Source organism: Artemia sp. Qi Xiang Cuo, chromosome 3 (genome assembly GCF_049724085.1).
Source record: "Artemia sp. Qi Xiang Cuo chromosome 3, ASM4972408v1, whole genome shotgun sequence".
Classification (NCBI taxonomy): domain Eukaryota; kingdom Metazoa; phylum Arthropoda; class Branchiopoda; order Anostraca; family Artemiidae; genus Artemia; species Artemia sp. Qi Xiang Cuo.
This window is the reverse complement of record NC_142796.1, coordinates 26441872-26458466: the sequence shown is the minus strand read 5'-3', so window position 1 is coordinate 26458466 and position 16595 is coordinate 26441872. Positions and strand designations below refer to the sequence as shown.

The 16595-nt window shown below is 36.3% G+C and overlaps 1 protein-coding gene across 6 annotated transcripts in view; it reads left to right on the top strand.

The window, feature by feature from the left end:
- CenB1A (Centaurin beta 1A) overlaps positions 1-16595 on the top strand; it is a 163418-nt gene that overhangs the window by 93323 nt on the left and 53500 nt on the right. For all 6 annotated transcript variants that reach the window (XM_089085696.1, XM_089085693.1, XM_089085692.1 and 3 more), the window contains 2 exons: positions 3726-3831; positions 7619-7816. In XM_089085696.1, coding sequence (XP_088941822.1) covers positions 3726-3831; positions 7619-7816 — 304 coding nt within the window. The remainder of the gene's footprint in view (positions 1-3725; positions 3832-7618; positions 7817-16595) is intronic.

Below are 16595 nucleotides of genomic sequence, written 5' to 3'. Positions count from 1 at the left end.
ATTGTATTTTTATTATGTCTCGAAACAGAAGTCTAATTCAAACTATTTCGTTATTTCTAGAAATGCAAGAAGCATTATTAAGGCTATATTAATTGTCTCAAACTAACATATATTCTAGTTGTTTCCTATTTTTCAATGGTAAGAAGAACTTGGCTCTGCCTCAGTGTTCGCCATTAAGATTACCTCAGAAACTAAGTTTTACGCTGCCGTATCATTTATAAACATTTCTTAACTACATGCAAAAGAATTGACACAACTATGTCCAAGCCCTTTTCCAAGTCCTCCCTATTGGTATCCATGCCCTCCCCCTGCTGATGCAAGTGCTTGCTGGTTCTTGATCACAAGTCACTCTAAGATAGAGGAAAATTCTCGAACCACGAAAATTTAAGCCTGTTTGCGTCTTGATCGTTTTATAAAAAAAAAATATTCCGGCAAAACCATCTTTCACTGTAAGAACCAGTCTTTCAAATTTCAAGCAAATCCAGGTACTTTCATGCGGAAGGTAGGTAGGGCTCAGAAGTGGTATACGGCTCTAAAAATCTGTCCTTTAAGGCCCCTTGGCCCAAGCACTGGTCTCATGTTGTTCAGGTACATCTGAGTACTTTCGTACAAAGGTTGGAATAGTGGCTTACTCATTTAAAAATCACAATTCACATTTTCCGTTGAATAAGCAGTTGGAGGGGAATGGCGAAGGGGGGCATTGGGACATTGACCTAGTTTCTGGCTCCATTCATACAGACAAAAAATCGTTTCTGATTCAAACAAGGTGCAAATTGCCTTTGGCTATCGAATCGTACATATTGAAGGTCCTTTAATTATTTTGGTTGAGACAACCTTGAAAATGTTTGCCTTTTTGCAAAATACTGATGTCGGGAGAGACAATGAGAGGGGTTTGGATGGACAATCATTTTTTACCGATTCTCCAAAATTATGCATCTTCGACTTGGACTGTTTTTTGCTTGATCGTTTTGCACTATGTTATTGGATATCCGTAGCTTGGATTCAGCTCTTTTTTCACTCAGTCAGTCAGCAAACTTGTTTTTTCGCTCAGGTTTAAATAAGATCTAAAAGGCCTATCTATCTGTTTAAAAGCTGGTAGTGGAGAGGCCTACGCTTCTGAAAATTCACCCTCTCTGTCCTTTTTGCCAAAGATATTTGTCTCATATCGTTAAAATAGATTTGAGCACTTTTGTGCAAAGGCTGGTAAAGTAGGACAGCCACAGGAAATTGCGGTCAGATTTTCCATTGACCAAGTATACTTCTTTGCAAGTCTCATCGCTGTGCGCATCATTAAAAACAACCTGTCTGCCTTTGGACTGCACAGTTGGGGGTAATGGCGGGGAGATGTCACTGGCCCGCTTTCTAACTCCAATCACATAGATTGAAAATCCTTGTATGATTTCAGTTCAGACAGGTACGATAAACCTGGAGGGGCAATCGCTTCTTCAGCACGTCTCCAAAACTTGACTTCTTTTTCAACTCTTTTCGCATCCTGTCAAAAAATTCTGGAGCTCACACTCAGCTCATTGTTACACATAGTAACTCCGCTAGATTATTTTGTACTGAGATTAAGAATCCTTTATGGCTCATGTTTGCACAAATTGTAACATGCCTACCTTTGTGCTAATAATCTGGCAGTGGAGGAGGGGATATATGGGTCAGGGGTAACAATTTGCACCTTCACAAATACATATTGAAACTATTCGCATGATTCTGGTTTTAATACGAAGCAATGTGCCCTCTCTTTCGACTGTAATATATCTGTAAATAGAGTGATAATTACATAACTATGGACTCTTGCCCTTTTTTCTGCATGGGTCATGCTCCCTCCTCCCGCATTAGACGCACATTTTATGGACCTTTTGATTGTTCTCTTTACAAATGGGTATTTTAAACAAAAAATTGCTCCGGTGGTAGATACGGGGATAAGTGGGGGCAAACAAAGTAGGAGGCCTGGTTGGTGCTGGTTTCCCTAAAAAGGTACATTAAAACGTTTAATTTCCCTTCGAACGAGCCCCCCCCCCCGAGTGTTTGCAGCAATGTCATCTATACGATGTGGTTGTGGGAAAAATGCATCTATCGTTTTACCTAGTCAGCTCTACTATTCTGACTCTAATTGCTAACAATTTTACTCAGAATTAATATATAATCCTAGGAAACGTCATATATTTCGTTTTATGAAATAAGTAGAAAACGACCAAATAACATAAAATTATTTGTTGTTTACCACCTTACGCAATAATGTGTTTCTGGCGAGTTGTTGCGGGTTTTAGAGGTTGACCGAACAAACAGCTGATAATTGACTAATTCCAAAACTTGAGATTTGTCTAATAATTGATGAGGCCTTGAATTTTGCTACAAACAGGAAAACGTTTTAATTTACAACTACACGTGCTTCTCGTTTTTTGTTACCTCTTTTACAGCAAGATCTACTACTTGAACTATTTCATTTAGAAGCCACTTTACTCATTTAGTTTTAAGGTTTTCCCTTAACTTTAGGTGTAAGGAATCCCTGTCCTAATACTGTTCTTGAATGTCAAAGGGTATTTGCTTGGTTGAGGAAAGGCTTCTTTTTCTTCAGCAAAAAAAGAAAGACGACGTTATTCAAGATGTTGTCAAAAATAAGAGAAGCTTTTCTAAAAAGAAACTAACGGAAAATGCACCATCATTAAAGTTTACTAAAGAGACACCCTTTTTTCTATTGTTCTTTTTTCCGTTTTACTGGTAACTCTAAATCAGGGACCAAAATTTCGCTTGGGAAAAAAAGAAAAGAAGCCTTTATCACCATTTGCAGGTTTTAATTATTTTAATACATAGAAAATGTCGAGATCACTGCTCCAGTTCTTCTAATTGCAGGAGGATATCGTCGCAAACACTTACTAAAAAGACAACCATCGCATGTTTTTGAATCAAAACTACAATAAGCTGGTCATCATGGATAAACGAAGTTATTTGGTACATAAATATTAACACTTTTCTTATAGTGCTGATTAGGCTCTGCAAGCCTGTAACAAACATATGGCTTATGCATCCTTTTGGCTTTTTTTTGGGGTGGCCAATAACAAATTTATAGAGTCTGGCTTTTTCCCATCATCTCTCAAAGAGTCGTACTCCGATGGAATCGACACTGGTTATATTTTATTATTGATTTATGAGCATCTAATTTTCCCTTTATTCGGTATTGTAGTTTTTTATGTATGAATAATAGCAAATAACTGTCTTCTATTGAGTTTTGAGTTTTGATCTCCAAGTTCTTTTCCTAGTCAGAATTGTCCCAGTGTCTAACATTGCCTAACACGAAATTGACGCGTACACTAACAAATTATACGAGCGTACATTAAGAACGTACTAGAAACGCACATTTGTTTAATTGTCGTTCTACGTCGTTTTATTGTTAAATGTTTAAGTAATGTTTAAGAGCATTCACCATTCTGCCCCTGTATACAGTTTTGTAACTATGTCACTTTCTTTTTTGAGCATTAAATCTTTTGGCCATTAAGGCAATAGTCTATTCGGCAGTCATAGCTAATTCTCCACATGAATCAGCTAAGTATATTCTAAATGGAAGATAAATTTCGTTTTTAAGGAAAAATATAGCTATTAAATACCTGAACATATATGTTTGGGGGAAGGAGACACAGAAGAATCATCAAACTAGCCAAAAAAGTTTTGGAAGACTAATCTGAGAAACTGACTAAAGTAATATTCCTTTAACCACATTCTAGGGGGTATGGAAATATCTGTGATGGAAGAAGATCTGAAATTGTGTTCAGTAAAGCCATCTACTGAAATAGATCGAAGATTCTGTTTTGAAATCAATTCTCCATCTAAGTAAGTTCTTGTTTTTACTAATCAAATCTGTAGAGTATGAGAGGTATAGTTGAAGATAAAGCGCCGTTGACTAACAGTATCTATGCTTAGTTTAATCCGGAATTCCATATTAACGCTTGCGAAATTTCTGATAATTTTCCTGTTTATTCAAGTCTGATTACATGACAACTAAGAAGGCTTGAGCGTCTGATTCAAACTCTATATTTGATGAAAAAGAGTGAACCCTTCTTAGGTCACAATTGGCAGAGATATTAATCGATATCCTTGAAAATGAAATAATTTTTTTGTGTGCGCTTGATTTAATTTTAAATCTTTAAAATGTGCAATATTGATGTTTCTCCATGTTTGTAATGTTTCGCTTTTCAAACGCAGGGTGAAAAAAAAACGTCCTTTAACCTCCACTGATGACTTCTGGTCTTTTCAGAAAATGGAGAGGGGAAATAAACCACTGAAGTATTACGACTCCGTGCTAGCTTCAGTGAGTGCTGCTCGTTTTTTCGTGATTCAAGCTCAACATGATTAGTTTTACCTTTTTTTTTGCTGGTAAACAAAATTACGGCATTAGTACGATAAAAAGAAAGAATACGCAATGGGATACTGAGACTTTCCGAAACCTAACAAGTGATAAACTCTGTCCTTACGTCTTGTTTTCGGTTTCCTCCTGTCCCATTGAGTCTAGGTATTGGTGGTATTAAGGTGATCTAAATGTTAAAAATTTACTTCCATCTTAATGAAATCGGTGAAAAAGACCCCTGTTAGCTATTTCCTGTAACAGTCCCATGTCAGATCTGATCTAGGGACTTACCTCATTGTTCTTGGAGCTGTTGACAGATATGGAAATTACTAAAATTATTAAAATATTTAAAGATTTATTTACAGAAGAGTTGAACAAAGTCGTCGTATTGTCACCCTGAGGCTATTCTTAGTAATGTAGTTACGTTTATTTTTGTTTCATCGTATTCCCTAGAAAGTACCTGGGTTGATCCTGGCCTGGACACCCAAGATTAATTTTCAAAACAATGTGCTTCTCATTTCTATTTTATATTATGAATATTTATGGATGTTGTGGAATTGGGTCGTTCCTATTTTCCAAGCGTAGTGCGCGGCTACATCCAACAAGTGAGTCTGAAAACACTCATTTGTTTTTGCATGCAATACAAATCATCTATTGTCGATAATGAATTGACCGTCTTCGATAGGAAAGTGGAGATGATTCAACTAATAGGGATAGAGAAATCCGCCCTTGAAGCAAATAGTTAAAAAAAAAAAAATCGAATGGATAATTTCCTTTGAACATATACTGTGGAACGCAATAACAATGGCTGTTGATCAAATAGCCCCAGACATAACTAGTGCCAATAAAAAAAAAGAATTTTATTTCAGAGATTACTCAAAGATTATTTCTGAATCTTCACATTGTCATTATTGCGATAACTAGTCTTAGGAACGTTTAAAAAAGAAACTAGAATGGATAGCGAGAGTCTGTTCGATCGCCAAAAAAGTAATGATTTTAAAGAGCTTGAAAACCGAAAGCTAGGTTTTCAGCTAGAATTTTCGATGCATTGCTATGTTTTAAGCTTAATACCCCACCCATCAATCAAGGTGTAGCCAAACTGACGACTGAAACAACATTTTTTAGCTTCATGCCAAGTCAGTATCCCCTTCCCTTGAAACTTAATAACGAAATCAACTGTAGAATATATTCCTGAGATCTTTAGACCTAGCAAACGTTAATGGACGACCGAAAAACAAAGTGTACCAGGTTGTTCAAAAAACTACGCAAACCTAATGTTACTGACCTAATTTGAAATCTATGAAATTTAGCCTATGTTGTCAGGGACAATGATTTACTAGGATAACCCAATATTCAAAGGAGTGATTTTAAGGGACGAATTGTAATTCATACAAGTTGTGCTTCTGATTTTTAGAGAAACTCACATTTGTAAATTTTAAGCTTATAGCTATGGAACGAATAATGTTTGCAAATATATTCTTGTTGATATTTCTCAGGGGCATTCTTGCGGATGATAATTGTACTCTAGTTCACGTTAGATATGTCCATGATAAGGTAAAGGTAAATAATACGGCATTGGACTTAATAGTCGCTACCGGCGGTGCTGATCCCCATTTCTTGGCCCTTCAGCCAGAAAGTGCAGTGGGGGGAGGGGGGCTTGGGCCGAATCATCCTGTGCTTTCGCACGCCCTTCCTGTTTACTTTCCCCAGATTTCTCCAGGTACCCATTTAGAGCTGGTTAGACTCTGGCTGAGCCAACAGAGTCACACCACTGACCCTCCTTCCAAACCAAATAATTGGATATACCAGGATTCGAACCCTCGCCCTCTCGGACAAAGAATCCTAAATTTCTCGCCCTCACTTGCGCCATCTAGTTATTGTGCTATTGAATTACATTTAATTTATATTTTTCTTTTTTAATTTTTTCAGATTTTACAAGTGTAAAAAAAGGTTTGATCTACGCGGAGCAGCGCTAAGCCAAGTGAACGATGACAAAAAAATAAACAATTACATATTAAAACATAGACAAAACATATACATTTCAATTTATAATCTGTCTACCAATATCCCTTTCCCATTGAATTACTTGGTTCATTAAATAAGGGGACTTGAGTTGAGAAATGTGTTCAGTTCACAACAAGCTATTTTATAAACCTTCACTATCATTTTACTGCGCTTTCTGCCAATCAGATGTATAGACTCTTTTTTTAGTGGATGTAGAAGCTCAAACACAAATGGTCAAAATGAAAATGCTATAGAATATAAAAGAGGAAAAAATACATGTCGCTGTAATAAAAATTGCCGAAAAAGGCGAAAATCGCATTTTGAGAAAAGGTAAAGAGCTCCCACGCCCCTCCCCCCGAAAAATCTATAACTCGTTGTGAACAAAAAAAAATCTTATTGCTGCGAAGTTCTTCGAAACTCTTTAATTTGCTCAGCAAAAGATTGTTTCTTTTTTCGCTCCCTTGTCCTTTGGCAGTCAACTACGTTGAATTGCATGCGTTCTTGTCTCTCGCCGTGTATAATCCTTTCCCTCTATTATGCTTTTGTGTTTCCCTATCTGTTATATTGCTGCTCGGTGTGGGGAAATACTAACAAATCTCTTGCGCTCTCTCCACCCTTCTCAAAATAGGGCAGTAGCAGCAACATTTTGTCTTTCTAGACTTTATGTATACACAAATACGGCCATATCATCTCTCGAGCACATAAGTAACCGTTTCATATTTTTAATATTGTTTCAGCATGAATGAAATGATTGATTTTTTAGTTAAATACTGGACTTCAAATGAGTTTAAAATCCATTTACGCGGGTCGAAAATAAAAATCACCAAACCCAGTTTATTTTTAATTATTCTTCAATGAAGACAAAAGTTTTCCTCTAAATTTAATGTGAAGTTTGTTTTTAGGAAACTAGGTATGCCCAACCACCAGTTGTATGAGAAATCATCTTAATCAGAAAAAAAAACAAAGAGAATGATCACTCAACTCGTTACAAGAAGCTGTTTAAACTCTTTAAAATTAAACTCGTTAATGCTAACTTGTTAAAAGCTACATGTGGGGAAAAAAATTATAGTGATTATTCAAGTGTTACCGAGTAAACTGATGCTGCTAAGAATCGGGATCAAAAATATTTATATTTTATAAGGAAATTGAAACTAGAATATAAAATTACATTATAGGAAACATAGGAAATAAAAATATATTTTAATTAAAATTTTATGTGAATATATATATATATATATATATAAATTAGAAATATATTATAATTTCTAGGTCTCACACACTTCAAGCAGATTCTGAGGAATCATTCAACGCCTGGCTCTTAGCCCTTCAACAGGCAATTGGTATAGCCTTGCAGCAGTCCTTCAACAACCATGAAAACAACAGAGAGAATCAGACTCCTGAAGCTCGTAGTTTACGCAAAAGTCTTTCATCCAGCTCTCTTTCATCCAGTTCTTCAAAAACCGGAAAGTAAGTTCTTTTACGAGTAGCGAGCTCTATTTACGTTGGTTTAAACGTAGTCCAAATGACGCCTTAAATTAGAAATTTTTAAACAGGGCTGCTGCTAGCTCAAGAAAAAACAACACGGGGAGTCGTCTAATAATCAGTTGACCGGAGAAAAATAACTAAATAGACCAATTTGATGTCAAGAACAATTTTCTGATGCTTAATAATAAAGTAATTGAAATCCACGGTCATAATTACCTAGTGTTTCACAAGCAAAGGTCTAATTGTGTTGTTATTCTGAAATGTTTTATCATAGGCAGCGCGATCACACAATGTATTATTTTTTTATTTTTTTTTCCATACCCGGGCACTTCGTATCGAAGGAGTTCGTATCGAAGGCCAGAAGAAAATTTGCACTTTACTGAAAAAATATTTTTCAGTAAAGTGCAAAATATGTTCTGGTCTTGGGAAGGCATAGGAGTTTTGCGCCCAACTTATGTTAATTTCTGCTCGTTTTGAGTTTGACTCGGTTATTTATTGTAATTTCTGTTTGTATTGCGTTTCATTTATTTATCGATGCTGACTTGTGGTAGTTTCACGTTTGGTAGATTATTTAATTTTATTTTGGCTCATTTTTTGTTTAATGGAGTTCTTTACTTTTCTTTGAAAAACTTATTTTGTGGAAAAAGTTTTTTTTAATTAATTTAAATCAAACACCCACCCAAGAAACAGAGCTTGTACATAGGATGATAAACAGTTTATTAGCATAACTTTAAAAAAGAAGATAAATGAAAAAAAAATAAACAAGTAGAAAGTGAGATAATTTCTCAATAAACTATATAAAAAGAACAAATTACTAAGCCTCCAACAAATCTAACAAAACTACTCATGATTCGAATATAATAAATCTCTAATCTTTTTCTTAAAATAAGTCAAATTAATATAATGTTTTGTTTCATCAACTGAATTATTTAATCTTCGATTCTCCTATAAATAAAATAAGATTTTCACCTGGTACTGATGGCCAGAGGAGCATGAAAACTATCCCTGTTGCGGGTGAAATACGTGAAGAGATCGAACCTAGTAGGAAATGTACTCAAAACAATTGGGAAATTGATGGTTATAAATATTGAAACATAAATGTTAATGTATGTAAATCCCAAAGGCCAGTCGCTAGTAGAATTTTAATTTATTTGTAAACATTTCGTTGTGAGTCTTTAACTGACTTACCGGACAATATTCTAATTGGATTATTTCGGATAACACTAATAGAATATAAGTGTTTGGGAGATTTTCCAATCTATGCAGATGACAATACAAAATATAAGGACGAATGATAGAAAAATTAAGTAAACAGAGTATAAAAATAGGAAGAAAACACATTCCAATTCGCGCTTTCAATTATGCAGTATACCTAAATTCCAATACAAACTGATTCAATATGATTACGAAATGTTAATGTTTCATTCCATATAACTCTGACTGTTGTAAAACACATTTTAAGGTTGCGTTAACAAGGAAGCATATGCTATTTTGGAAACCTCTTTACTATTCGTAGGACTTTTTAACATCACTCTTTCTTCTTTTTATAAATTTAATCTTTGAGTTCTATCAAAGAGTTCACGGTAAGCAACTGTAAGTAAGGAGTAACTCGGACCAATAGTAACCAAAAATCTAAAAAAGCAAATTTTAATAGCAGTTAATGCATCTAGAAATAAGTTTTTTATGCTGATCCTTAATATATATTTTAATGTAATATATATTGTAAGATCAGCTGATCCCGGTTTTGTCCTAATTCCTAATTCCCATTTGTCCTAGTACTAATTCTAGTTTTTATTCTAGAAATTGTTAAGAACTGTGAATATGAACCCATGCGGTTTTTACAGAAAGTATAAAAGAACCTTGGCTTTATTGATGAATATGATATTAAATTTTGAGGAGCTGTGTATAATTGTTGCTTGGGGCCAAAAAGAATGGTCTTGCTTATCAAGAGCCAACTGTGTTGGCCTTGATCAAGAGCCAACTGTGTTGGAGATGAAGTAGAGTTTTAAGTCTTTGTCAGAAGGGACTATCTGAATTAGTTCCGCCAAGTTTTTGTTTCCTCGAGCGATATTTCTGCTTTCGAGTGGAAAGCCCTGTTGAAGAAAGTAGCCGAGCAGTTTAGATTTAAAATCTGAAAGTTTTTGAAATGAGGGATGTTTCCTTGGCCCCATTGCCGAAATATTTCCTCTTAAGGATTCAAAAAAATTTAAAAATCTTAAGAGTATTTTTCCACGGTTCTGAAAGTGTCGTCTGTCGTCTACCTTTGCAAGCCAGTGCGGTGTGTTTTTTTGCGTTTGGGACTGAGGTGGAGGGATGGTGTTGTAAGTCCCCCCCCCCTAGAGTTTAATAGTTCTCTCATTACGAAAGAAATTGGGGGTTTTATTTACTCCTTTCTTAGTTGTGACATTTAAAATATGAAACTAGGCAAGGAGAACAACTTTTGAAATAAGAGAGATATAGTTTACTTTTTTAAGCTGATTAATACTCCTTGAAAAGCTGACAACTGTTATTGCACCAGGCTGTAATTATTCGTTCATAAGATAAACTATACTGAAAATTTAGAGGTGCTCACAATTTCTTTGCTGTGGTTGACTACACACCGAAAAAATGAGCTTAAACCGTGCTCAAAACAAGTCAAATCTAATTTAGTCCAAAGACAAGCTGGAGGCAAAAGTGGGTCCGTAGTAACTCAATCTTCGTCCTCCCACACCCTTCCCATCTCAACGTTTTGGTAAAAAGGTAGGCACATTGCTCCTTTTTTTACACAAAATTACTTAAGGATTATATCTTTGTACTGCTGTAGAGCTTAAGTAGACCGGTGGCACCCCCTACCGCTCCAAGCCCATCTTACTGCTATGTTTTTGTAGTACGTTAGGCGTGTTACACCTTCTTGAAGTGGCACTATGCAATAATTTTTAATCTCTAGGACTGGAGGAACAAAGGTGGCCCTTGAGCCCTTCACCACTTCCTGTCTCTCCAAAGTCCAACTCTGTTGCAAAATTTAAATCATTTCACCCTTCCCCCCCCCTCCCCACCTCTCCCCTCGCCAGCTTCTATCATCACGGCAGACATGTCGCACTTCTTTGGAAGTGGAATCACTCAAATATTTTCAATCCATCTTGATACAGATACAAACTGGGTCTAAGTTCATTGAATGTCCCCCTCGTTGTCCCCTCGCAAAGCCCACTTTTTTGCAAAATAGTATGCCTGTAGTGCCTTTCCGGGTTGCAGCGGTAGCTAGCAACCTAGTAAGAGACGATCACGTCCAATACTAAACAAAGTAAGAGCCCATAACTCCTGAAAAAAGTGTTAGATCAAAACAAGAAGTACACCATTGGAACCGCCTCTTCTGAAACCCCTAAATAGGAAACTTACCATCCCTTGGCTTGAATAACAAGGAATACTTAACAAGGTCAAACTCAAAACGAGCAGAAATTAACATAAGTTGGGCTCAAAACCCCTATGCCTTCCCAAGGCCAGAACATAATTTGTACTGAAAAAATTGTTTTACTTTTATAACTTTAGTAAATCAAATAATATTAACATTTTGATTACTAAATATCAGTATGTGTATATAAAACTGACAATGCAAATTCATTTGTATTTTTTTCAGTAAAGTGCAAATTTTGTTCTTGCCTTGGCAAGGCATAGGGGTTTTGAGCCCATGTTACGTTAATTTCTGCTCGTTTGTAGTTTGACTCGGTTATTTATTGTAATTTCTGTTCGCTTTTGCTTTCATTTATTTATCGATGCTGATTTGTGGTAGTTTCACGCTTGGTAGATTATCTGATTTTATTTTTACTCCTTTTTTGTTTAATGGAGTTCTTTACTTTTCTTTGAAAAACTTATTTTGTGGAAAAAGTTATTTTAATTAATTTCTTTTCGTTTTATATTTACGTAGTCTTTTCAGGGATAAAGAAAATAATGCTATAAATATTTTTGTTTTTTTAAATTTTCATATTATTGCCTGCTCTTTGCATGCTGGAAAAGACTTTTAAGCAATGCTTAATAAAATGCCCACTGCTAAAAATCTGGTGACAAATAATAGCACTTAACTTAGTTTCATACCTCCTCTAGTTGACCTGAAATGGAGAACTTGATACCATTCATAAAAAAAATCTGTTTATCTTCTTTGATAGATTGGATACACTTACGCTATTTTGATCTGGTTAAATTTGGAAAGCAGAAGTAGCCCCGAAAGTTTGACCATAATACCCTCAGTCGTTCTTGGGATACTGCTGAGATGCCTTATTGGGAATTAGCATTAACACAGTGCATTTTGATTTAATCTTAAGGCAACATTTGTTTTTAAACATAATGGGCAAATGGCAGGGTGGGCGCGGGAGGAGGATTAGTTGCCCTCCAATCACTTTCGACTATTAAAAAGGGCATCAACCCTTTCTGTTTTTAATCGAATGAGCCCTTTTTGAAGTTCCCATGACAACTCCTTCGATACGAAGTGCCCAGGTCTAAACAACAACAACAAAAAAATAACACATTACACCGACATCGATCTTTACTATAAAAATTTCAAGCCCTCAAATCACTTTCGACTATTAAAAAGGGCACTAGCGTTTTCGATTTCCAATCGAATGAGCCCTTTTTGAAACGACAACGCTTTCTATAAACACCTTATATGCCCCCATAGGATAAATTACAACCCTTACCCTAAGGGCTGTTAGGGTAGTTGTCATCCTCTAAGATTTAATTTCCAGAACTTTCAACTACGTTAAACAAAATGGCTATCTCAAAATTTTGATTGGATGTGTTTGGGGTAACGGTGAGCGTGAGAGGGGCGTTAATCACTCTTCAATCACTTTCAACTGTTAAAAATGGCACTAGCCCTTTCAATTTCCAATCAAATGAGCCCTTTTGAAGTTTTTACGACAGCACTTTCAATAAAAACCTTATATAACCCCAAGGCATAACTTATAACCCTTGCCCTGAGGGCTATGGGGGAGTGTCCTCCTCAAAACATAGTTCCTATCTGGAAATCAACTACACTGAACAAAATGGCTATCTCAAAATTTTGATTGGATGTGTTTCGGGAAATGGTGGGCTTGGAAGGGGTGTTAGTTGCCATACAATCATTTTCAAATATTAAAAGGGCACACGCAAGTCCAATCTGCAATTATAGGAGTCGTTTTCGTAGTTTCTACTACACATTCCTTGATGGAATGTGCCCTGGTCTAAAGGAAAAAAATAATAAATAATACCTTGTGCAAAGATCTCTCTTATATGCCCTCGGGGCATATCTTAAAACCCTTGCCCTGAGGGTTGTGGGGGAGTGTCCTCCTCTGAAACATATTTGCTATCTGGAAATCAACTACGCTGAACAAAATGGTTATCTCAAAATTTTGATTTGATATGTTTGGGAGAATGATGGGCATGGGGGGGGGGGGGCTAGTTGCCCTCCAATAACTTTCTACTATTAAAAAGGACACTAGCCACTCCAATTTCCAATCGAATGAGCCCTTTTCGAAGTTTCTACGACAACACCTTCGATATGAAGTGCCCTGGTATGGAAGAAAAAAAAATACATTGTGGCAACATCGTTCTTTACTTAGGCAGCGTGATTGCGCTTATGATAACGAGGAAAATCTATTGGATTGAAAAACAAGTTAATTACATAAAGGATCATAGGCAGCGCAACAGCGCTGCCTAAATAAAGAGCGATGTGGGCACAATTTTTTTAGTATTTTTTTTTTTTTTTTTTTTTTTTTTGGTTTTTGACCGGGGCACTTCGTATCGAAGGAGTTGCCGTAGAAACTTTGAAAAGAGCTCATTCAATTGGATATCAAAAGGGCTAGTGTCCTTTTTAATAGTCAAAAGTGATTGGAGGGCAACTAACACCCCTCCCACACCCACTATTTCCCCAAACACATCCAATCAAAATTTTGAGATAGCCATTTTATTCAACGTAGTTGAAAGGTCTGGAAATTATGGTATTTGAGGATGACAATCCCCCTACAGCCCTCAGGGCAAGGGTTGTAAACAATGCCCTGGGGGCATATAGGGTTTATACAGAGAGGGTGATCGTATAAACTTCGAAGGAGGCTCATCGGATTACTAATCAGAAGTTTTATTGCCCATTATCTATTTGAGGGTGACAACCCCTCTACAGCCCTCAGGACAAGGGTTGTTAGTTATGCCCTGTGGCATATAAGGTTTATATAGAAAGGGTGATCATATAAACTTTGGATGAGGCTCATTGAATTGCTAATCAGAAGTTTTTGTGCCTTTTTTGAGATTTGGAGTTATGGAGGCTGACCCCCCCCCCCCCAAACCTCGTACTTTCCCGAAATGCATCTGATACAAATTTTGAGATATACATTTGTTGTTGTAGAAACTTAGAAAAAGATTGGATTTTCGATTGGAAATTGAAAGGGCTATTGTCCTTTTAATAGTCGAAAGTGATTGGAGGGCAACTAAAGCCCTCACACGCCCACCATTTCCCCAAACGCATCCAATCAAAATTTTATATAGCTATTTTGTTCAACGTAGTTAAAAGGTGTGGAAATTACGTCTTTGAGGATGACAAACCTCCCGCCCCCCCTGCCCTCGGGGCAAGGGTTGTAAGCTAAGCCCTGGGGGCATATAAGGTTTTTATAGAAAGGGTGGTCGTATAAACTTCGGAGGGGCTCACTGGATTGGTAATCAGAATCAATTTTTTTGTCTCTGTCTGGGAGGATTAAAAAACTTCCTAAAATGGCCATTTAATATTAGTTGAAAGACCAAACACATATTTTTTGGTTCTCCTATTCGCCTGTAAAAGTTTATTTGCTTATACATCCGTCACGCAGACAAAACACGGATCATGAAAAAAGAACGAGAAGAAAAAATGCACAACTCAACTGACATTAATGGGAACTATAGAGATGGTAAAACACGTATATAACAAGATGATGAACCCATATCCTAACTGCTGGTGAAATAATCAGCAACAAAACACTAATAAAGAACCCGATAACTTGACAAGAAGAAGAGAAAAAAAATTGCTGGTTAATTACTGGGGACCATAGATGGTTCAGATTAGATAAAAAGGAATTGGAAACAAATGTCTATCACAAAATAAGATTACATGTCCAAGGGGTGAAATGTAGAAGATATTTAGCAAACGGGAAGAATTGAGCGAAGTTTTGACTCGTTGGAATTAATAAACACTCAAATCCTGAAAAGTGCAATATACAAGTAATGCGGTAGAGATACCAAGCTGAAAATCTTGGTAATGAGATAATGATTGAAACATTACCTGTTTGTAAGGTAAGATGCGAGGAAAGCTCAACTCAACATTAAGTCTAGGCTATCAGAATGCGTTGAGTATACCTTAATCAGGACACTATGGGTAGGCTGAGGTAAGTAATGTGATTAAACGTCCTGGTCTTGCTATTCCCGAAAGAGATAATGTCTGAGGGCTCTTGCTCCCTGTGGAAGAATGAGATTTCGGGCTTTTTGACGTTAAGTTTAGTGGTCTGACGTTAAGGTTTTCACTTGAGGGATTTCCCCCGTAAAATGGATATTTTTTGAGGTCCTTCAGGGAGGAACTCGTCTATTTAACGATTTGGGATTTCTAGGGCGCAACTCGATTTCTTAGGGTTTTGGTAAATGAGAATCAAAAAGAAATATACGGCTTAGGATCTTTTGTACAGTATAATATCGAATAGGAAACGAGTTTTGCTTTGATGCTTGCTTGTGCTGAACCTTAATCTGATCCTTAGTCGGACTTAAGTGATCTAGAAGTCAAGAGAAGAGGGGTCCACACTTGATTTCATTTTGATTATGACATCTACAAATATTCAGAAACGACTCATCCTGTATCAACTCTGGCACTACAGCTCGTTTCTCTCCAATCTTTTCTTCGAAAGTATTCGAAAGTATCGTGGGACGGAAACCAAATTGACTATGAGTCGAGGGGTAAAGTTTTTCTGTCGTGAAAAATATTGAAAAAAAATATTGATGTGGTTACTTACTGGTATTTGCTTGTTTCAGAGCAAAACACAGCCAGAATCAAGCCATACGTAAATCAAAAATCGGCAGTTACATTTGGGTTAGTCTTTCTTTTTCCAACGTTGTTGTATCCAGCGTAGCGATAGTGCAGTGAAAATCATATAAGTTTGACAGACGGAACAAGCTTAAAAAGAAACATTCTATCTAATTCTGAAAACAAAATGCAGTATGAAGTGGCCCCAAGAAAGTGCCACATGCATTTGTGGAGACGAGCAGCTATTGCTGCACATAAAAAAGTTAATGCTACAGTTACCTTAAAAAAAAACGACAAAGGTGTTTAAATTAGTCATCTAGATTCTGTTTCTGATAAATTTTTTTTTTTTGCTCAATATAAACAGATTCTTATGCAAATAATTGAGTTCATATTTATATGATGAGATGCGTGATCTAATAACCCAAATTACTTCAAATAGTTATATAAAATGAATATTATATTTATTTTGGCCACCCTATCCACATCTGACTTGCTGACTAGACCAATTAACCATTCTGATTAGCCATGCATAGCAGTAAATACAACTAAGGTCTATTTCGCTTACTGGTGTAGTGTAGTGTACGACACACTACACGCCGTATAGCTCCTTACTACACGAAGGTGAACAATTCCTGTGTGTGGTTTTATTTCTCAAGTTTTATGCATTACTCAAAGTACATCTCAAGTACCTTTCTATTCTTAAAATTCGAATTTTTAGCACTAACATCCCTCCATATTATTTAGTTTCCAGGATCTGATGCTGGAATCTGTCAATCAAAA